The sequence below is a fragment of the Muscardinus avellanarius genome (assembly GCF_963383645.1).
Source record: "Muscardinus avellanarius genome assembly, chromosome: 18".
Taxonomy (NCBI): Eukaryota; Metazoa; Chordata; class Mammalia; order Rodentia; family Gliridae; genus Muscardinus; species Muscardinus avellanarius.
The window spans coordinates 26,667,171-26,691,701 of record NC_137804.1 but is presented as its reverse complement, the minus strand read 5'-3'; the positions used below and the strand labels follow the sequence as shown (position 1 = coordinate 26,691,701).

Here is a 24,531-nt window from a genome sequence, read left to right as displayed (position 1 = left end):
TTAAGAGTTCTGTGGAACTAAATATTCCTTAAAATAAGATAAATGTCTGAGTGGACTGTGAAGTAGATTTTGCAATAGATTTTTCTTGCCATTTTGTTATAAAGACATTAGGTCTGCATATTTATCTTTTTTCTTACATAGTGTAAAATTTATAATGACAATTTTCCACAATTTCCTATAATGTCAGCACAAAATAACCATATTTAAGTTATTTAAAAAATTAAGATATCCCAAAAAATTCCTCCAAGGGCATGGGATTCTTTCACATCCCTGACCATCTAAGCCATTTATCTTCATAACTATCTAATAAATCCCCATTCCAGTGTCTATAAATTATAATTTTTCAATATGATTTATTTGAATATTTAAGTCTTTATCACCTCTTTGGAATAAGCTTTTAAGTAGTCAAAGGGAAACAAAATGCTGAAACTCATAACATTATGAGTTTTATGTGAATGATGAGTGCAGACATATCAAACAACACAGGAAAAGAGTCAAAGGAACAATGCATGAGTGGAAAGGTACTCCAAGAAAATGGCCAGGTCAGAGGAAACACATGAATGTCGCCCTGTAAAGGTCCTGCTTTCATTTCCAAAGCCTTCTACACACAAAGAGCTTTCTTAGTAAGGCCATCCAGGGTCAAGTATAAAGAGCCACCACATAGATAGGCTAGGGACATGAATAGACTGGTGAACTTCTAGAAATTCAGTATTGTTGGAAAAACTTTTGCAGAGTTCTAATATGAAAATTGGCCTACTTAGGGAAGTAGTAATAGTTTAACAAGATAAAATGGGGCTCCTTGATTCTTTGGTTTGTTACATTTTCATTTACCTTTCTTGATAGTTGAGATTTGCCCAGAGAGTAATGGCTGATTTTTGTGATATTTTTCACTTGTATCACTATGTTCCTTTATTTTTCAAGTTTTCTTTACACAGGAAACAAGTTTATTTTCCAGGTTTGCAGAAAGATTTGATATAGACTTCTTAGGAATAAGCTTAAGGGTGTTTAATTAAATCTTTTATCAGCAGACAGCAAAAGATTAGGTGTTTATTTCTTTTGAGAAATGTCTTTTCCTTTCCCATTTTATAAATTCATCTTAAAAGGAACATGTTTTTCCCTTACATTTCACTTACCTTTTTTAGCTGTGCTTCCAATTTGCTACATTCCTCTTTCTTTTGTTCGATGGCTATTTCTAGAGATTTTAATTTGGAATCCCTTTTCAGTCCTGCGGAGGCTAATGAAGATGCATGTTCTTTGAGGTCAATTAAACTAGACTGAAAGAAAAAGAATGCGAGTAAGTAAAACACTGCAATTTCTCCTAGCAATGTCTTCAATTTGAATACATTGATTCTAGGCAATAAAGTGTGCATTACACAGAAAGGGTAAATACAGTCTTGCTAAGGTAACAATAGTCAGCTATGGGCCAGGAAATTAAAGTTGGCCGGCTTACAGAACCAACCAGGATCTAATCGCAATAGAATTGAATGTGACCAAATCATGTGGTCAGTAAATGCACTTTTCACATCTCAAAGTCATGCTAATGATACAAGTCCCAAGGTGGTCTTTACATATCATGGCAAAACAGACACCCCAAACCTTCCATGTACATTTATTGCTGTCAAGCTGTGCAGTCTCTGAGACAAATATGAGAGAAAATACCAACTTTAATGCTCCCCCAAAGGGCAAATCAAATATAAAAGAAACATCCTATTAAATTTGATCAAATTCCATTTCTTCACCAGAACCAGAACTACTGGTTTTTCAAACATCTTCTGGAGAACACAGGATAAAAAGAAGGAAGCAATTAAAATAATGCTATGTTCATATATGAAGACATCGCTACCAATCTCATTAACATGTATGGGGGGGAGGAGGGGGGCAGGGTGCACTGCGGATGGAAACACCCCAAGTGCTGTGAGCAAGTGTGTTTGCATCACTCTCAACTCACTACCATGTACAATCATCACAATGAATTAATAAGTGTTTGAAGAGAATTTTAAAACATCCTAAAATACAGAAAATAAAAAAAACAGTTGACAAAAACTTCAGAGTACAATAGTCTTTATGTTCCAGTTTTTTGTTATTTAGATTCAACAGGTAGAATGAATCTCCCCACCTTAGACACCGAGTCATCAATCAATTGACCATGTCCTGAAGCTAAAAGCTTCCATTTACAGTCTGAATGCCAAAAATTAAAGAAATAAATACTTACATATATCTCTGAACACACTTTACTGCTTACAAGGGAATAGTTCCTTACCAAATATGAAATGGTTAGCAACATTTAACTATGTGACAAAAATATTATGATTTCACCCCAAATCAGACAGTATGCGTTTTCTTTTGATTAATTTGTGGCACTCAGGGAGATGTTTAGTAATACTTTGTATAAGGCTACTTCGTGAGTACTGGACAAGTTTGAAGATGGGACAGCTTAGATGTTCTCATTTCCCAGGTCTGAAAACTGAGGCTCACATTAATCTCAAGCCCAGATCTATCATTCTGATTTCACATTACTTCCACTGAAAAAAAAAAAACAAAACAAAACAAAGAGGGCTGATAACCTAGTCATTTTATCACTGTAAAGACATGTTATCTAACTGCAGTTTCGTGTTGCTCTTCACAAAATTTACATTGCCGGTCTTAAAGGTCAGTTTTAGTGGACTTAGGCTACAGTCCCCAGTTATTAATCTAGGCGTCACTATGAAGGTATTTTGTTGACATGACTAACATCTATAATTTGCTGACTTTAAGGAGGTTATCCTCGGTATCCTCATGGGCCTGATCGCCACCTTCAGAAGCCTTGATGAGCAGAACTTAGAGAAGAGGAGATGCCACCTGTGGGTTTCAGCATCAGCCTCTGTCTGAGGGTTTTCAGCCTGCTCTACACAGTCTGGACTTGAAGTGAACGCGATCACTGACGCTCAAGTAAAGATCATGAGACTTTGGAAACAAAACATAAAATCCTCTAAGCCACACAAATGCACAAAAGTTTCAAGGAGCAGCACTGTTGTACAGTTAGCAGAATAGAGAGGATATCCACTGGGCAACACAGATGAAGAAAGTTGTAGGAAATATTTTCTTTTGAATTCACACAACTTTATAAGAAAAAGGTGACCATGTTCCCCAAGCCTTTTCATAGTTCCTTCAACTGTCTGTCTCTGTCAACCACGAGGAGCAGGTTTAGAGGCCTGTCAGTGTGACTCCTGTGTTTCTCTGGGCTCACCTCTTTCTCTGTGAGTTCAGCTTGCAAAGCATTGACCTTCTCTTTCAGGTCCTTGTTCTCCTTGCGGAAGGATTCTATCTCTTCTAATCTTTCCCGGTCATCTCTCTCCCGCTGTTCTTTCAAACGCTCAATTATTCTTTCCTGTGAAGCAATCATCAAAAAGAAGAGGTGAGGACCTATCAGATGCATGCCAAAATATGTTACAAAATAACATAAAAGATACCACATCTGAAGAAATACTATGTACAGGAATGAACGGATACAAGAAATTTAGAATTGGGTTTGTGGAAGGAGGCTGTGCATACCTGCATTTGAAAAAGAAAATCAATACAGCTTTTGACTCCTTAGTACAATTTAGCATCACAGGGTTGCTGGGGACCATAAAGTTCAGACTTTGAGGCTGGACTTGGCTCATGTTGTTATCTGGAAAAGACCTAACCTGGTATCTAGGGCACTCTGATACTTAGCCATGCTCGTAAGACCGTGTTGCCACAAAGCTATTCCTGGGCCATTTGAGGATATGAGGATCTGTCTGCCTTTCTATTTCACACTGCAATGAAAATATTAATCTGGTGGATATGTTTTACAAATATATGGAGCCTGGCTAATATTAAAACAAGATTATTTTTTAAATTGGGGTGTAAGGTAGGAATTCCACCTGGGTAAAACTTGAGTTGAATTTCTAAAACAAGTCTCCAGTTATCCAACAGTTATCTGAATACCTTTTGGATGGCCATGTCAAACAAAAAAAGGATGGTTATAGCAACCCCGCTAAAGATCTTGATGCGATATTCCCCTCCCCCCTTCCTTCCTTCCTTTGTTCCTTCCTTCCTTCTTTCCCTCGTTCTTCCTTTTTGTATGGGGGATTGAATCTAGGACTCTTCTACCACTGAGCTATACCCCCAGCCCTTTTAATTTTTTAATGTTGAAACAAGGTATTGCTAAATTGCTAAGGCTGGCCTCCAACCTGCAACCTTCCTGTCTTCGCATCCCAAGTACTAGGATTATAGGCATGTGCCACCACACCCAGTTCTTTCATTTTTGTGTAAGTACACAGTCCAAGACAATGTCAGATATACAAGACAACCTTAAACCAGTGTTTGATGCAGAGAAAAATTAGTTTGAACAGAACTTGTGACTTAAGACCACCTGAAAGAACCAACTGCTATCCCAATGACAATAATATATGTATGTATCTAATGCTACTGAAGGTAAAAAGTATTGTTACTCTTTGAAACTATCTAAAAACTATCTAAAACACCATAATGATGTACATTGTTATGAAAATGAGAGCAAAGATAAAAATGTGACTCTACTAATTGCCCGTTTTTGTTTCCCCTTGGTTGTAGCTACAGCCTCTTTTCACTCTGCCTGTGACAGTGATGAGTGATTATTATGTGACTTAGGAAAGAGGAAAACGACCAGAGCGCCTGGCAAGTCTCTCCAGAGCACTGAGTTGGGCCCTGGCTACTTTTGCCTGTAGAACAGCTGGCTCCCTGGCCATCAGGCCCTCTCTGTCTGGTCACTTCCACTACATGCCCGTTAGAGGGACATTTTTAAAGCCCCACATGAACTGTGTTGACTCACTGCTTGGAAACTCTCCAGTTTCCAAGGTCTAATCTTTTTGTGTTTTATCACTGCGGTCTCCAACTCTGCTATCTGGCTTTCCCAACTGCTTATCTGACAGGTGGTTACAGTCAGGCTTGGAAAGATGAGCTTTATAAATATGACGGGTTCTGTCTTCTGAGATTATGTGAGTCAATCTCAAAACTACGTCATATTCAGTCTTTCTTTTGTGATGCTGGGAACTGAACTCAGGACTTTGTGCATGCCAGGTGGACACTCTGCCACTTAGTCAAATTCCCAGCCCAGGTCATACTCAATCCTAAATCTCTGAACAGCACCATTTTTTGTATACTCTTGGAAACTTTGTTTTGGCCAGTCATGGCATTTTTTCCCACTCGACCCTCAGCCCAGCCTTTCAGAGGCAGCCTCTTTCTAAACTGTCTGGCATAAAACAGGCACTTAAAAGAGGTATATGGGAGGATGGGGGACTCAAATTAGGATCAACTTTGGCATCAAAGGAAAGGGCTGTGAAATCAAGCATTTGTGTTAACACTAACCGGCACCAGAGTCACTGGGAAAGTAAGCCAATTTATCCTAAGGAATGGTACTACTGACCGGGCATCAATGACAAAAATATCAGCAAGAACTACAAGGTTTCTAAATATTATTGATGATTCAATACTATAAAATATGCTTCCATTGATCACAAAGCTAATTTTAACTGTCAGCTGCACAGGGCCAGATGTCAAAAACATGTGTTAAAAGGCCCTAATATGCCATGATCTTGCTGATTAACAGATCACTTACAGAAATTCCAACGATGTGTTCTTGTTATAGCCTTATTTGCATTGGCAAATGTCCCTGTGCATGCATTTGGCCCTGCACAGGTCTAATCTATTTGTGTTTTATCACTGCGGTCTCCAACTCTGCTATCTGGCTTTTCTAACTGTTTATCTGACAGGTGGTTACAGTCAGGCTTGGAAAGACCAGCTTTATAAATATGATGATTTCTGTCTTCTGAGATTCTGTGTGTCAATTTCAAAACTAAGTCATATTCAGTCTTCTTTTGTGGTGCTAAGGAATTGAACTCAGGACTTTGTGCATGCCAGGTGGACACTCTGCACTAAGTCAAATTCCCATCCCAGGTCATACTCAATCCTAAATCTCTGAACAGCACCATTTTTTGTATATTCTCAGCAGCTGAATAAGTTCCTAGAAATTAAAAGGAAGAACACAATCCCTAGGATACCATAATCCAAAGAAAACGGTAAACAGTGTCTAATGGATTCTATCCATAAACTAAAAGACAGTGAATAATTAAACATACTTATGGCTCCATAAGATTTTACTATTCATTTTATTTGTTCCATCTCATGTCTTGTTCTAGAAGATCTATTCAATCAGAGGTAGATAAAAGTGGGATTCTTAAGGTGAAAAACATTAAAATGTATATTGTAATGTTCTCATAGACACAGATATCAGAAAGTTTGAACATTAGTCCTATTTCATCACTCCTGATCTGGTGTTGAATAGTGTTATAGTTGGGTATAGAATGTTCCCCAAAGGGTTCATGTATTCATGTTCAGAGTTGATATAATTGAGTTGTGGGGGTTGCAATCTCATCACTGGAGAAATCCATGGTAATGGATTTATTTGGCAGTAACCTAGGTAAGTAGAGTTTGGTTACAATATGTTGGTCACTGGGGGTATGGCCTTGGGTACTGTGGTTTATGTCCTTGAAGCCCCCCCACTATGCCCCTCTCTCTTTTGCTTCTAGACTCCATGATGTGAAAGCAGAGCCTCTCTCTCTCTCTCTCTCTCTCTCTCTCTCTCTCTCTCTCTCTCTCTCTCTCTCTTTCTCTCCCTCCCTCCCTCCCTCCCTCTCCCTCTCTCCCTCTCTCTCTCCCTCTCTCCTCTCTCTCTCTCTCTCTCTCTTCTTTCCACTGTCATGTCCTGAGCTCTGCAGACCTGGCCTGACATGGATTGAATTTCTAAAATGTTCAAGATAAATATTATTTCCTCTGAGTTGTATGCTTAGTTGTTTGGGGTTATAGTAATGAGAATGTTTGCCAAGACACATGGATAGTCCAGGAGAGGCCACAAAGTCTCAAAGGCAACCTTGACAGGTGTAGGTGACTTCAGGAGTGCTGTGTTCAGCAGTCAGCATGTGTCCACAGCTGACTGATATATCCCCAGGGTCACAGGTGAGGAATGATGCTGCCTAAAATATTCATCTTTGGGCAAGTCGTTTCACCTCATTGAGTCTCATCTTTAAAGTGAAAAAGAATGAATTTAGTGTTTCTTGAAGTGTGATCTTCCATACTTTTATCAAAATTTTATCAGAATCCCTGAGCATGTTTAAAAATCACAGGTTTCTGGGCTTCAAGACAGAGCAACTGAATCAGAATCTCTAGGCAAATGCACTCAGAGAACTTTTAAGAAGCTCCTTAAATATTAAGATTATTTGGATATGCACAGGTTTTAATAATCACTGGAATAAATACTCATATTGCCTATTCTTTATCCTATGATAATGAAATTTGTCAATTCCTACTCACTGGTTTAATCTCTGCTTTTCAAATATACTAGCATAAATTCTGAACTCAAATGTTTAGAGACATGTCAGAGATTGTCTAGGTTTCCTGAGTTACTAGCAGTCACTCCTGCATCCCACCAAAGCCACTTCCTTCATTTTTGTTCCCTGCCTGATGCATCTAGATGGCTAAGTTCTCAACTCCTCATTCATAGTACAGTAGATATCATGTGCCTGAGACTGCAGATTTGAAAACCGAATAAGTCATTGTCACAGTAGTTTCAGAAGAGAATGACACTTAGGGGTCAGGTAATTCAAAGTGTGTTTTGAAGATGATATCTTGAGAATTCCTGGGAAGAGGAGGCTGGCCCCATGTAACATAACCATCCAGCAGGGAAGACAGGCTGGGGCAGCCGGCCTCCCATAGACCTTGCTCTGCTCTCCTTCCGGATACCCCCACAGCCTCAAAGGAAGTACTTAAATGAAAAAGAGAGCAGTTTTGGATTTGAGAATTGTTTGGGGAATTTAAACTAGAATAAATCAAATCTTAATAGGGCTGGGAGTGGATGGAGGAGATAAAATCTTGCCAAGAATCCACAACATGGAAAATTATATGGTATATGTTTACTTCTGTGAATTTTAACAAAGAAATCAAGAGGCAGGAATGAGCTAACATCCTATCACCTAAAAGATGCATGTGTAATTTTAACAGTTTTTGAAGAACATCCCTTATTCTAATTTTACAAACAAAATCAACAAAAAGAGCTCTGAAAATAAGTTCTTAAAAATCGAAAGACTGTTTCCCTGAGGTCATATTATTTTAAATAGTTTTATGCCTTTAAATAAAATACTGAAAATACTGCAATTTAAGTGTGAGTGTGTATGTGTGTGAAACCCAGGGCATTATAACTCCAAGCTATACCCACAGCCCTATTTTTATTTTTATTTTGAAATAGGGTCTCAACAAATTGTTATGGGCTCCAATAAGTTGCTGAGGCCGGCCTCAAACCTATGATCCTCCTTTCCCAGCCTTTAAGTACTAAGATTACAGGCATGTACCACCACACCATTAATAATTTAATCTTAAAGTTATAATCTTAAAGTTTATAATGGGACCATGAAGATTATCTAGACATGAAGCTCTGGTCTTTTCTGAGCTGAGCAGTGGTTCACACACAGGAGGGCACTTCACCAAAACCTGGAGAGTTTGCTGAAGTGTAGACTCCCAGGCCTTACTCAAGACATGGATTCCACAGGTATTGGCGGAGCCCAACAATTGAGATTTCTACCAGCCACCTCCTAATAATTATGAAGGAACTGCAGAGAAGTCTTCTTCAAGATACACTGGTTTAGAAATTCTCTGCCATTTAACCTAATCCCCTCTTCAACAAAAGCAAAATTTCAGGGTCTGAAAGGGAGAATTACTTGCAAATGTCCCGCAGTTAGTTAGCAATAGAGGTGACACCGGTCCCTATATCCCCTTCTACTTGACCTTGTTACTCCAGAGTTTATAAATTATTATTACAGGAAATACAGGAAACAGTGTTGGTTATTATTGAAATATACCCAAAAGGAAAACCCCACATCAAACCCTGTACCTGTGTGCAATTCTGCAAAGAACTGCAGGATCAAAAATAACGAGAGAGACAGGAAGAGGACACATAAGGCTCTCTGCATATTTTAAACGCTGAGATTTCTTTTGTTTCAAGCTGAATTTGAAGGTAATGGCAGTAATATGGGCCTAAAACCTTTACTGATACCCCAAAGTAAGCTGTTTCTCACAATTCCTAAAGAACTTTACCTGTTGGGGAACAGGATATAAAACATGGAAATTCAACTACAAGGATGATACCTACAATAGTTATCCAGAGAACTAATGAACTAATTCTATCACCATGACCTAGACTAGAAATCCTTTTAAAAGTCAGCAAACACCAGAATGACATATTTGCTTAATGGATTTCATTAATCTATTTTTTATTCTTCAGTTATTCATTCTTTCCATTTTAATTCATTTTTACTTATTGAAAGTAATTGCCAGATGTGGTGGTGTACACCTGTAATCCTAATACTTGAGAGGTTGAGACAAGAAGATTACAGGTTTGAAGTCAGCCTCAGCAATTTATTGAGCCTCTCAGCAATCTAGTGAGACCTTGTTTTCAAAACAAACAAAAAAAAATTAAAGGACTGGGGGTGTAGTTCAGACATGGGATGCCCCTGAGTTTGATCCCTAGTACCAGAGAGAGAGAGAGAGAGAGAGAGAGAGAGAGAGAGATCCTTTTAAATGTAAGTGAGAAGGAAAGCCTTAGAATGCCCCACTTTCCCCAAGTTTTAAACTTCTTTTCTCGCAGTGCCTAGGAGACGAGTTGTCCTCCTTCTCCCCACCTAGAGTGGTGCCCTCCCCACCAGTCCACCCTTCCTCCTCCAGGCCTCTCCGTGAACTTCACCTTCCTGACCCTTACCTGGCCACCCCACCTAACAGTCCTTGAGCTCCTCCCTGTTTTCTTTTCATTTATGGAAATTATGACCCTCTGAAATCCTACATATATCATTATTTGTTTGTTGTATGTTTCTCCCTCACCCCTATTAGCATTTGAAGTCTGTAAGAGCCAGAAATTCTATCCATTCTCTTTTCTGTTATCCTAGTGTCCACATTAGCACCTGTCCCATGGAGGGAGCTACTAACCCAGCACCCAGTATCCACTGAGCAGACCCCATGAGAGGGCGAGCCCACGCACATGCACAGCGTGCGTTGCTGAGGTTGGGCTCTAGCAGAGAAACCCCGTTCATCATACAAAACCCACACCAAAGAATTAAGACAGTGACAAGAGCAATGCAGAGTGCATGGTGCCCAGGAGGACACCATAGAAGTGCCTCGCGGGTGCCCCACAGAGTTATATAGTAATAACAATATTTTCCCCGTTACAAATGAAGAAACTGAGGAAGTCATAGGTTAAGTAATTTTTTGCAAAATCCTCATTCTTTTTTTTTTTTTTTTTTTTTTTTGGTGGTACTGGGGGTGGAATCCAGGGGCTTTTCTACCTATTGTATACTTTATTTGGAAACAGGGTCTCACTAAGTTGCTGAGAGCCTCACTAAGTAGCTGAAGCTGGCTTCAAACCTGTGCGATCCTCCTGTCTCAGCCTCCCAAGCGCGGGGATTACAAGCATGTGCCACCATGTCCAGCTAAAGTGCTCATTCTTGACTACTCTACAACCCACTCCTCAGGAAGCTGACCTCTCAGAAACAGAAGACTTGAATCCACAGCCAGTAAAGCCCATTCTAATGGCGGTGAGAGCAAGTCCCAAAAGTCTGAGGCAGAAGGGAATGTGCTACACCAGAAAATCTAGAAGACCTACAGGCCTAGAACACAGTGAAGAGGAAGGGGCATGAGCTGGAAGGGAGGCAGGGATAAAGTAGGCAGGCAGAGGTGACGGTCAGGGGAGAGCCAGCTTTTAGCCAGGTGTGGCGGCACACCCCTCTAATCCCAGTACGTGGGAGGCTGGATAAGAGGATTGCAGGCTTAAGGCCAGCCCCACCAGCTTAAGCAATTTAGCAAGACTCTGTTTCACAATTAAAACATAAAATAGAGCTGGGGATGTAGCTCAAAGGTAGAACACCTCCTGGGTTCAATCCCCTGTACCACATATACAAAAAACAAACACATAAATAAAAGAGAGAGAAGGAAAGGGCCAGCTCAGATGAAGAGAAGTACTCTAATGGGATAGGTTAAAGATTCTAACTTTCATGGTCCTAAAAATAATGACAAGCTAGCTACAGAAAGATTTTTCAGGACGGCCTAGGGTGCTGCGACCAGATTTGCATTTCAAAAGTCTACCCTGGTACTCCTGCAGGTCTGTGGAAGAGGGCTGCTTTGGAAGCAAGAGGCCCAGCAGGGCCAAAGGTGAATCCAAGCATCCAAATGAGAAAGCACCTGGACCTTCTCCTCCCAGCCCGCTTCTCTTGCTGGGACCCCAGCTCACCTTCTCCGACAGAGCCTCCTCCAGGGTGGCCAGTGCAGTGTCTGTGTTGCTGGAGTCCGTCTGCAGGGACTTCACTCTGTCCTTCAGGTTGGTCAGCTGCTTGTCTTTGTCCCTAAGTTGTTCTTGCAAGTTTTCAATCTAAAAATAAAGATCATCATATTTAAAGCATGTTTTATTACATATTCAGGGCCAAGATTCCTGAAGTGAAAATATTTTTTAAAAAATAATAGACCTGAGCCGGGCATGGTAGCACACACCTGTAATCTCAGTACTTGGGAGACTGAGCCAGGAAGATCTCAGGTTCAAGGTCAGCCTCAGCAACTCGGTTAGACCCTGTTTCAAAATAAAAAATATAATAGGACTGGGAGTGTAGCTCAGAGGTAGGATACTTCTGAGTTCAATCCCTGGTACCAAAAAAATAAATATAAAAATTGGCCTCAGATTACAAACATCATCGATATTAAGTTATATTTTAACTTAGACTCAAGAACATTTTGATGAGACTTTTGTCTTTTATTCTTCCACTGAGTTCAGCTTTGCATTAGAGTGGCAATTTAGATAGGCAGAATATCTTCTTCTCTGAAAATAAATGCAAGCCTTTAGATATGCAAGCGCCATTATTTGTATCTATTTCTATCCAGACGTTTAAGTGTCAGGTCAATAGACTTAACCTGGGGACAGTGAACCAGAAAAAAAATATGTACCCAGGATGAATTCATTCACTGAACAGCCATTGACCAGGTGCCCCTTCCACACCAAGCACAGTATCAGTCGATGGCTGAGCCGTGTAGTCATTGACTCTCTCCTTATTCAGTATTAAACTTTGAGATACGCCAAACGTTGTCAAGTGGCTATTTCAAAGTAACCACATGAAAAGCCAAGTAGGTTATCACCGGCAGACTGTTAATGGGAAGAACTTGTGATATAAGTCATATGTAACAAGTACTAAACACTCCATTTGGCAACTAAGTCATGTGCTGGCAACCAACCAGCCACTTTTTATCTAGTATCTGCAGCCTGAAATAAACACACGCAGCGGCCGATTATAACGCCTGCCCAGCAGCAGCCGCAAGGCCTCCTTCCGGGCATCGCGTCCATTATCATTCATGTTTTTATTCTCTGCTTTCAAACCATGTATTTCTTATCTAAGGATTTTTAAAAAGCCCCACTATACAAACAATTTATTCATATTAAGAGTTTTAAAATGACAAGGAAAAAAAGCAGCACAACTCTGAGATAAGTCCATTCAAAATATTTGTATTCTGCACCCAGCTTTCTCAGGGAATCACTCCAAATGCATGTTTCACAATGCATGACGCCAGCAAATTTTGAGACCCGTCGATTCTTTTAGCATGACTTTAGAATGGCCACACAAAGGAAGCCGGTGGCAGTGTAACAGTTCCTGTGGATGGGCACAGCATGCGGGCAGAGGAGGCCAAGGCTGCAGCAGCCCGGTGCAGTGCGGTGCTCAAAGGAGAGAGACTGCTGAGCCTGGGCTCGCGGTTTCCCATGGCTACCATAGATGTGGGCTAACGAAGAGATTTCCTTTCTTTCCTTTCTTTCTCTTCTCTCTTTCCATCCCTCCCATCAATCTTTTCTTCTCCTTCTGCCTATAGACAGACATCCTGGAAACTCTTGTTACAAGTTCAAATAGTTAGCCTTCTAATTCATCAAAATGCAAAGTGTTCTATCCAGCTGCCACCTGGAGAATTCACTGTCTTTCCTGGAAAGCCCAGGTCGGAAGGCATCACCACCTCCAGTGAAAGCGAAAGCTTCTTCCTTTCCAAATAGGGTCCCTGTGTTACCAACACTATGGTAAATTCAAGCTTGAGTAAGAAAATGGACAGCCACCTGGCAGGATGATGATAGTTACCTAGAAAAATCCAGCAGCTGAGAAGACTAATTGTGGAGTGAACACGATCGCTTTGGCTACATCCACACTCGCAGATACGCTTTGTACATGTACATGAGGCTTCTGAGCATACTCATTAAACACACCTCCTCACCCTCAGAAACAGTGCCCTGAGCAGGAAAAGGAGACTTCTCTCACCTCATTAGCCCTGGGACAGGGATAGGCATTGATTTATAAGGACTATGGGTACTGGAAATAGAAGCCAAAGGAGACTGGCTGTGAGCTTCTGTGAGTCAGCAAGGGGTCTTCCCAAATGGCGGTCTAGGAGGCCGAGGCTCAGGGGTCCTGTTGGCATGTGGGTCAGTCGGAGAGCTGGAGAAACGTGGGATGCTGAGAACTGAGGACCGGTAGGTGGCATGGCTATTTATCTTAACTCTAAGACCCCAGCAGAAAGGGCAGTGGCTGCAGGCAAGACCGACTGACAGATCTGGAATGGGACACACATTTCTAGAGCCACGGATGCACCACTTTAGAAATGTTGAACAAGGTCAACCAGAATGATCCTTAAGAAAGAAAAACAAGTGCAGAACACTGTGAAGAAGGGTCTCTTGCATAAGTAAAAACAAATCTATAAAAATATACATCTATTTGGGGAGGAAAAGTCACAGGAAATGTTAATATACAAGGGCAGGGGTTTTTGTTTGTTTGGGGGGTTTGGGGGTTTTTTTTTTTGGTGTTACTGGGTTCCTGGAAGCCTTTCTACCTCCGGGCTACACTCCCAGACCTATTTTATATTTTTGAAACAGGGTCTTTTATGCCAGCGCGACTGGCTTCGAACCTGCGTAATCCTCCTGTCTCCGCCTCCCAAGCGCGGGGATTACAAGCGTGCGCCACTACGCCCGGCTGAGGGCAGGGTTTTAAGAAACAGGAATAGAGGGGAACTCTGGTTTTCATATTTTTGCCCATTTCTGTAGTTTACTGCTTGAGCTTTCTTTCTTTCTTTCTTTCTTTCCTTTTTTTTTTTTTTTTTTGTACTGTGGTTCCTGGAAACCCTTCTATCTCCAGGCTACACTCCCAGACCTATTTTTATATTTTTTATTTGAAAGCAGGGTCTCCTAAGCCAGCACGGTTGGCTTCGAACCTGCGCGATCCTCCTGTCTCTGCCTCCCAAGCGTGAGAATTACAAGCGTGTGCCATATGTAATTATATGTAAAAAATTACATATATAATTTTTTGCAGGTCTGGGGATGGAACCCAGAGGCATTTGACCTCCGAGCTACACCTCTTGCCCTATTTTTTATTCTTTATTTTGAAACAGAGTCTCACTAAGTAGCTGAGGCTGTCCGCAATCCGCGATCCTCCGGTCTCAGCCTCCCAAATGCTGGGATTACAAGTGTGAGCCACCATGCCCGGCCAACTTGTTTTTTTTTTAACAGAATAAACAGAATAAAAAGATATTTTCAATCCAACAATAAAATACTGAAATAGTTCTTTAAACGATTTTTAAACGAGACATTTTGGTGTGTTTTTTAAAAGTCTCATTGCAGGAGGAAATGTTCCTTTGTTACTCCAAAGAAAACTAAATTCTTTAAATTTTAGGAGACTCGGGGGGAATATAAAATTTTGTATCTTTTAGTAAATTACCACGCAACTTTTTTCATATTCTCAAATTATGATATTTTCAAGAAAATGCACGAGACCTTTTTCTTCAAAGGATGAAGTTGTATAAATCAAATAACCAGGAATTGCAAAAGAAGCGAATTGAAAACCACTTTAGAACAGAGAGGCAAGAAGTGAGCACGAGACTGTTTTGAGAAATCCCACATGTTGCCAAGTAATGCACTGTACACAGACACACGGACAACTCACTGCCCACTGGACACTTGAAGCCAGAGCTGGGCTGTGCACAGGAGGGCTGGAGCTGGAGAAGCACCCACACTGCCTACTGCTTACAACTGAGCAGGCTCAGAGGACCTGATAAGGAAATGTGCTGTTTACTGTAGCAATAGCTATATCTGCGAGCAGAGCACTGCATGGAGGGCGAGCTACAGGGAAGGTCCTGGAGGGCACGTGACGGCCCTAATCAGAATGGCTTTGAGCTGAGTTCTGAAGTTCTTATCACCAAGCCTGCCCAAGAACTAATGGGTCCCGTAATTTTTGGTCTGCCAAGCCCGAGCAGGGCTAATGCCCAGAGAGAAGAGCTTTATTGTGGGTTTTCAAACACTTCCAGTCCCCAACATAAAAGAACCTGCTGCAGAGTCCTAATCTTGAAGATTTTATACTATAGTTTTTCCTAAAATTTATAGTTTCATATTTTACATTTTAGTTCACGATCTGCTTAGAGTTAATTAATGAAAAATAAGGCATGAGGCTCAAGCCAGTGTGTTTTTATTGCCTATAACCGTCCAACTGATTCAGTACTATTTGTTAAGATTATCTATCAGTACTATTTGTTAAGATTATCTTTCCTCCAGGGAAATATTTTTTCATCTTTGTAAAAAGTTAGGCATATTTGTGGGGGTGTATTTATGAGTTCTTCCTTCTGTCCCATTAAACTATACCTCTGTCTCTTTTTGTGTACTATGGTAAGGCTTAATGTTAGTAGAGTGAGCCACCATGCCCACCCAAAAAATAAATAAATAAACTATCTGAAAAGAAACTCCCATTTGTAACAGCTACAAAATGAATAAATAAAATACTTAGAAATAAGTTTAACAAAGGAGGTGAAAGCATTATACACTGAAAACTACAAAATACTGTTGAAAGAAACTGAAGACACACAAAAAAAGGGAAAGCTATCCCATGTTCATAGACTGAAAAAAATATTATTGAAATGTTTATATTACTACAGCTTATACCAATTCAATATAATCCTCATAAAAATTCCAATACCATTTTCAATGAAATAGGAAAAAAGGAAATCCTAAAATACATATAGAACCACAAAAAAAATTCAAGCAACCAAAGCAATCAAGCAAAAGCAGTCAGAGGCATCATACTACCCAATTTCAAAATTTACTACAAAGTTAAAGTAATCAAAGTGGAATGATATTGGCATAAAAGTAGACATATAGACCAGTGGAATGGAATCACAGAAATGTGTCCATAATTTATCATCAATTGATCTTTGAAAAATTGCCAAGACCACACAATGAAGAGACAACAGTGTATTTAATAAATGGTACTGAGAAAACTGAACATATACACACAAAACAATAAAATTAGATTCTTGTCTCATACCACATACCAAAATTAACCCAAGCCAGGCATGGTGGTGCACACTTACAATTCAGACAGGAGGATGGCAGGTTCAAGACCAGCCTTAGCAATTTAGTGGCGCCCTCAGAAACTTAGCAATACCCTGTTTAAAAATAAGAGAGGGCTGGGGGTATAGCTCAGAGGTAGCATGCCCCTGGGTTCAATCTCCAGTACCACAAAGTACCTGTACATGTACATGTACACACACACACACACACACACACACACACACACACACACGCACACATACTGGATTACAGACTTAAACAACCTGAAACTATAAAACTAAACTATAAAAAAACTACACACACACACACACACACACACACACACACACACACAACCTTAGAAGCATTGATGGCAAAATAAAAAATAGGCAGATAGGATTGCATTAAATTAACAATTTTTCCACAGAAAATAGGAAACTGAACATCCCAACTTATGTTGTCATAACTTTTCTTTCAACCATCAAATATGATCTAAGAATCTCACAAGGAGAAGGATAGTCATATGTATATATTTTTTATTTTAAGAATGTACATAACAGAAAATTACCAGTTCATATAGAAATAAATCTACAGACCTCTGGGGATCAAAAAGCTTTTTTAAAAGCTTTTTTAAAAATTATCCAACACAGTATTGAACTAACTATTGAAGTAAGCCTCACTCTCAGTGAAGCAGGGGTCAGCAGACAACGACAAGATGTACATGATGTAAAAATAAACAGCAAGCCGGGTGTGGTGGTGCACGCTTGTAATCCCAGCATTTGGGAGGCTGAGACAGGAAGATCGTGGTTTGAGAACAGCCTCAGCTACTTAGTGAGGCCCTTTGCAACTCAGTGAGACCCTGTTTCAAAGTAAAGAATTAAAACAATAGGGCTGGGGGTGTAGCTCGGAGGTAGAAGGCCCCTGGGTTCCATCCCCAGCACCCCCAGTACTGCAAAATAAACAAACAAACAAACAAACAGCATTCCCATTTCCAGCACTGACCAGCAAAGGTCACCTAGATTTCACCTTCAGAGCAGAGACTGCCTGGTGCTGGGACCTGTCTGGGGCTCCCAGGCAGGTGAGTGAGGCACCCAAGGCTTTGCTGGGGAAATGAAGGGGCCACACAGTCTATCCAATGGGGGTCAGTGCTTTAATAACTTACTCAAAATCCACACCTCTGTTCCCACCCCACCTAAATCTTTCAAAAACATGTGAAGGACAATCAGATAGTTATCAGGCATTCCTACTCAATAGTTAAGTCAGAACAAGAGTTAAGAGATCAGGTACAAGCCCAACCTGAGCCCAGAGCCAGTTTCTCCACAGCAGGGGATCAACACACAGCCCAGAGAATGGCGCTATCATCTAGCAGCTATAGTTTACATCTTTAATGTCCTCCAAAGGCCCTTGTATTAAAGGCTTGGTCTCTAGCTCATGGTCTCTAGCTATTGGGAAGTGCGGGCGCCGTTAGAAGGCGGGGCCTGGTGCAAGGTTGTAGGTCACTGGGGACACACTCTCAGGGGGCATTATGAGATCCTGGTCTCTTCCTCTCTCTTTCGCTTCCCCACCATGAGATAAATGGCTTTGCTGGGCCATTTATTCCTGCCATAACATGCCACCATTGGCCCAAACAATGGGGACAACCTGGTCATGGATGAAACCTTACAAACTGAATCAAAACAAACCTTTTCTCTCATAAGTTTATTTATCTCAGGTATCTGTTACAGTAGCAGGAAGCTGACCAATACAAAAACGTACTGCAGTTGTCTCCATTTTTCCATCCCTCCCAGTGCTCTCCATGAGTTCCAATCCTTCTGTGTTCATTTACACCCCAGTAGGAGGGCTTCTTTTATCTTTTTTATAGGGGTAGATATATATGTACTACAAACAAATACCCATAGTTTTCCCTTGCCTGAAAATTCTTTATTTCCTCTTCATTCCTGAAATATAGTTTCATCAGATAGAAAATTTATGGCTGACATTTGTTGGTCTGTACTTGAAAGATATTGAGCTAATTTCTTCTGGCCTTAACAGTTTCAGATAACATATCCATTGTAATCTGAATTGGTATTCCCCTGCAGGATGAGTCATTTCTCTCTGGCTGCTTGAAGACCTATCTTTTAGTTACCCAAGGCTTAATTATAATGTCTTGATAGAGATTCCTTTGGGGTTAACCTATCTAGGATTCACTCATCTCTTTGAATTTGTAGACTTATATCTTTTGCCAAATTTGGCAAGCTTTCAACAATTACTTCCTCATATACTCTTTCAGAACCAGAGTCTTTCTTTTCTTCTTGAATTCTAAGGGTATAAATATTAGATGTTATTGTCACATAAGTCTACAAGATCATTGCACTTGATTCTCAGTCTATCCACCCTGTTGTTTAAGTAAATTCTAAATTCTGTGGATTCCATCTTCTGTTTGTTTTTACTCTACTACGGAGTCTGGGTTCCTATGAGGTTTTATATTTTTTCAATGTAATAATAATTTGATATTTTGTCAGATAATTTCAATATCTGATATTCTAAAATTTTTATTGTCTCATTGTACTCATACATCTTAATGGGGTACAAGATGACAGAGGCATCCTTGCACATATCACTCATTTAGCCCCTCCCCAATTCCCACCCCATTTATCTCAGTGTTGCTATTAGTCAGATTTTCTCAAATTATGATTTTTCTTCTCTAATGGGTATGATCTTGTGACAACAGGTAATCTTCTATTGTATTCTAGATATTTTAGATTTCTGATAGAGACTTGAGGGGACATTTTCTCATTTATATTCTTCATTCTACCAGGCATTCCCTTGTGCTGGTGTTGCACATGGCTTCTGTCTGATGTCCTCGAGTCACCAACATCTGAACTAGAGGCAGAGGCCCTCTGTCACCAGGAGTTGGAAGGCTGGAACTGGCTGGGCTGACACAGCACTGCTGAAGTCTCTGTGGTCAACAGGGAACACCACATACAGCAGATGGGAAATGAGGAAAAGCTGGTTTGCTGGGGCTCTGCTGGTGACACTTTTTAAAATACATTTATTGGAGCATTATAGTCAGAGTCCCACGGTATAGTGTAGTAAGTAGATACTTTTGTGGGCAGACAGGGCTGTTGGTGAGTTCCAACTTGGCTTACCCCTCTCTACATCTTTGGCCAGAGACAGCAGGCATTCCCTTCCTCTGTTCCCCTTCTTTCCGCCTTTCCACCTCCCTCCCTTCTTTATTTCTCCTTTTCTTTCTTCCTTCCCTCCATCCATATTTGATGCCAGTTAAGGGCTGTAGGGATTCTGCAGTCAGGTGTAGGATCAGAAGAAAACCGATTGTGCTCACCACGATGCCCTGCTTCAAGTCCCGAAGCCCCCAGCCAACCTCCCTCCTTCTTCCATATTTCAATGAGTGTGGGATTATTTCCAAATATTTGATTGCATTCAGAGGGAAGGAGCAAATAAAAGTGAGCGTGCCATCTTGTACCAAAGCTGAAAGCCACTAGATACTTTTTTTTAAAGAAAAGAGATGATCTCATTGACTCTTAAACATTAGCCAGTCTCGGAAAGTGAGCAGTTGTATGCTTTCTCTCATACGTGGAAGATAGAAAGAGATAACAAAACAGGCTTCGGATAAAGGAGAGACTCCATTGCAGCAGTGGGTGGGGAGGAGACAGGCAGGCTGTGTGGAAAATAGACTGATGGTCAAAATACCAAATGCAAAGTAAAGAGGACCTGTATGATACCACAAAGATTTGTATTTCCTATCATGGTGCTGGCATACAGTAGGCCCTCAATCAATATTCCCTGGCACAGAGTAGGCCCTCAACAAATATTTTAGAACTCAGCCTATCTATCTATCATCTATGTATCTAACACACGCACACACACATGCACACACACGCACGCGCGCACACACGCGCACACATGCGCGCACACACACGTACACACATGCACACACGCACGCGCACACTCACACACGCATGCACACACATGCACACACACGCACACACACACACACACACACACACACACTCTTTTGGTGCATTGTAATTACACACCATAGTGAGGTTCAAAGTGATTCAAACATATATGCATGCAGCCCTTACTTGGTGTATTTCCTCCAGATTCCACCCTGCTCCTTTTTAAACACTGGGTAAGCCTGGGCTCAAATTACTTCCTACCAGACAGTTTTCTTGAGAACGACCACATCATGACACCCTGTGGAATATTTGAGACACTGCACTCTGTGTGCCCTACCAACGACCAACTAAATTCAAATGAGGGAGAAAGCGAGAGAGAACACCGTCCCCAGAGTGGATGATCACCATCTCAGGGTCCACGATGCTCTTTTATCATCAGCAGCCTGACCCCAGTAGATACAGTTCTCTAAAAGAAAAGCAACTGCTTCCTCTGTTTGGGGCTTCCCTAAATTCCAGGCCATTTATATGATTTCCTTTCTCTTAAAACTAATTTTAAAAATGTGATCCAAACCCTTAACCAAGACAGCATGTTCCCAAATGGTATGGAATTCTGTGTAGTTTTTCCTTTAGACATAAAATGAATAGACAGTAAATGGAAAACATCCCCCAATTGTTCCTAAAACAGAACATTCTGAAAATGTCCAATAATAACACGACAGGCAAAGTCCAGGGTAGTTTCTAGCTATGTTCTCAATGTGGAAATATGAATCAGGGATTGCTATAGACAAGATCGCGTGACGGCCTAACCACGACTAACAGTACTGAGGGTGGCTGAGGGGTGCAGTCCTGCAAAGATAAAGCTCCTGATAGATTGTAGGTTCATTCCCGTTGGGTATCATGATAGTCAGGAAGAAGACTGAGTCTTTGTCTTTCACATAAAAACCTAAAACCCCACCAAATTTAATACACAAAAGATTTCCATTTTTCTAACTTTGTGCCCTCCAAAAAATAATAAGAGAAAGCAGAGTATACACAAAGGAGTCATTGTATGCAGCAAACATACATTTTCACACACACATTGAAGAGAAAATGATTAAGAATTTTTTGAAGACACTAATTTGACATGAAAGTCATAGCTATATTATGTTATATAGTTTGGGGATCGAGTTTCAACCATGCATACCCCTTTCATTTTTATAAACATTTTTTTCAAATACATCTGACATCAGAAAAATTGTTTTGCTTATCAGAATACACGAGATATTCAGAAAAAAGAGAAATTTTAAAAGAAATAATGGGGAACATGAAAAATCTCTTTTTTCATTTCTAAATTTTAAAACATGACATTTAAAATCTTATGAAATACAGGTATATTTATATATATGAATTCAAAATATTCCACATATATTAATATATACATATATATGAATATATATTATATATGTTATTCCTACTCTGACAAAGGTACAACTGGTCTTCTGAAGATTTTGATGAAAGCGATTTCTTATATTTAAGCATTCATTTTCCAATTTCGAATTCTATTCTAATTTTGAAATTTATTTGACAAAATGCTACCTGCCTGATGGTTTTACTGCCATTTAATTACTAGGTTAAAATTCAATTGGAATTCACTTTAAAAACTTCAGGGCACCATTTAGTAAAATATTAACTATTTAAATAATGTATCTTTTAGTAATTAAAAATTGACATTAAAGTCCCTTGAAAAAAATCATTAAGCTCTCCAGGATAAAAGTCTTTTCTTGTTCGTACATGATCATTAAACAAAGTGTTAATCTTGTCACGTTTCTGGCCACTGTCTCAGGAATGCTTCTTAAATACTCAAAGGATTAAATTAAATCTCACCTGCAGACAGGCTTTAGAAATCAGCCAAAACCTTATTTCTTAAAGGAAAATTACTTTCATTATCTTAAGTTAAAACCAAATATTCTGTCCTCTGGAATTTGCAAAAAAAAAAAAAAAAAAAAAGGCAGCATCAAAGAAAACAGTTCACTTCAAGAGAATTCGTTCTTCAATACCCTGGCTAAAAGAATCACTTAACGAAGAATTCATTTTGGAAAATATTTTCTCAAGGTTATGCTAGGGCAGCTATAAAACTATGTCACTTAAATTACTTCGAGTTGATGTCTTTTCACAATTTTGACTGTATTCTTGGGGGATTGAGAGGGGTTTTTTTTTATTTTTTAAAGAGTTACTTTATTTAGAGTCCTTGTTTGGAATTCTAAATTTGGCTATGGCCTTTTGCTTTTTTAAGAGATAATATAATTTTAAGAGCTAAACATTGAAAGCCCATGGAAGGAATAAAAATAAGGGGTTTATTTCCTTTGAGTTCCAAATTGAAATAATAGAAGAAACTGGATGTGAAATTGAAAGTATTTGAGGGGGGAAATGACAGAACTTTAGTATGCTGGAAGCTACTTTCCCACTTCCAGTGATCTATCTATGCACTCTCATTTAAGAAATACTTAATAGGATAAAATATTCACATGGCAGAAAATTTCCCCCGAAGAAATGTTAGCATTTCAAAAGATCCCCTTACCATGCCCTTGTAAGAATCACTGCGGGCAGGATTAGGACCTGGTTCATTTTTTAACTCTTGCATCTACTTTCTAAATAAATAAATCCTAACCCTCTCTTTCTCCCCAAATCAAATACAAACTCAGAAAATGACAGGGAGATGGACTACTCTGCTAAAAAATAAGAACATTATGTCAAAGCACCCTACATAGTTATTAACAGGCAATTTATTTTGTTATCGGTTACTATCCTTCATGCTAAATGTTCTGTCCCCTACAGCAAATGTTCCATTTCAAAAATATAGTAACATATGCTGGAAATAGAAACCGCCAAAGCAAGTCCTGGTGACTATAGAATGGATCTGGTGGTAGATTAGGGAAAATGCACTTTGTTACTAAAACTCAGCATATATGATTTTTACTATCATCATAATCTGTAAAATAACCCGAGTATATTCGAGTTCTTTTTTAGTTGGAACCAAGTTTTGTGACATACAGAACAAATTCAATTTCACCATCGTCAGACTATCCCTAAAAGAAGGCACTGTTAGCCAGACAGAGAAGCACAGGTCTATAATCTCAGTACTTGGGAGGATGAGACAGGAGGATTGTAGGTTTAAGGCCAGCCTCAATAACTTTGCAAGACCCGCAGAAACTGAGTTAGACCTTATTATTTCAAAATAAAAAAGGGGTGCTAGAGGTGTAGCTTGGAAATAAATGCCTCTGAGTTCAATCCTCAATACCACAAAATAAAAATAGAAAATAGAAGGAGGTAGAGGTGTAGCTAAGAGGTAGAATGCTTCTGGGTTCAATTCTCAATATCAAAAACAAAACAAAACAAAAAAAAGAGAAAGAGAGAAAGAAAAAAAACCCTGTTAACATGCAATAATTAAAAGCAGGATTTGCAAAGTCACTTTTTATTTTTAATTTTAGAAGCAAAAAGAAGCATAAAAGAATAGTGACATCCCTTCACTTAGTTATCTGGGCACAACATGAGAATATCATTCTCAAACTTAACAAGTTTTTGTTTTTTCTTTGATTTGTACATTTGATTTTTTTTTTCATTTTGAGGGTAGTAAGGATTGAACCAGGGCCTTTGTTTTTATTTATTTATTTATTTTTTGTTTTGAAACAGGGTTCCTCCAGCTTGCTGAGTCTCACTAAGTTGCTGAGGCTATCCTTGAGTCTGCCATCCTCCTGTCTTAGTCTCCCAAGTAAGTACTGGGATTACAAGCTCGCAGTGGCACTCCAGCTGATTTTATCTTTAAACAATGCCTCAACCTAGCCATAACCTGCTGGAAGCAGCTGAATGGTCCTGGCAGGACCTCAACGAAACGGTGTTGTGTCATCTGTATTTCACAAATGTCATCACAATAACTCTGTGTATCTTTAACACTTACCTCAAGTATTTTTGGATACTAAATATAAAAGGTTTGCTGGAATGGAGGGTTTTTTCATGAGGTTAAGGTCAATTTCCTTCTCAAGAAATTTTTGCGACACAATGAGTTACCTTCTTCATTGAAACAAAGGGGTGGGGAGACAGAAGGCCTGCTAGCCAGTAATTCAGCAGCCTGCAAGAGACCTCTACAACCAAATGATTTATACAGAAGGAGCTGGAGACACTACAGGATCATCTTTTCCTATCACTCCCTGTTTGACGGAGAATCACACATCTGCAAAAATGACTCAATTA

The 24,531-nt window shown here is 39.8% G+C and overlaps 1 protein-coding gene across 3 annotated transcripts in view; it reads right to left on the bottom strand.

The window, feature by feature from the left end:
• Window positions 1-24,531, bottom strand: part of ERC2 (ELKS/RAB6-interacting/CAST family member 2) — a gene marked incomplete at both ends in the record, with an annotated part of 759,201 nt that overhangs the window by 309,217 nt on the left and 425,453 nt on the right. For all 3 annotated transcript variants that reach the window (XM_080715235.1, XM_080715236.1, XM_080715237.1), the window contains 3 exons: window positions 1,134-1,274; window positions 3,227-3,367; window positions 11,309-11,446. In XM_080715235.1, coding sequence (XP_080571361.1) covers window positions 1,134-1,274; window positions 3,227-3,367; window positions 11,309-11,446 — 420 coding nt within the window. The remainder of the gene's footprint in view (window positions 1-1,133; window positions 1,275-3,226; window positions 3,368-11,308; window positions 11,447-24,531) is intronic.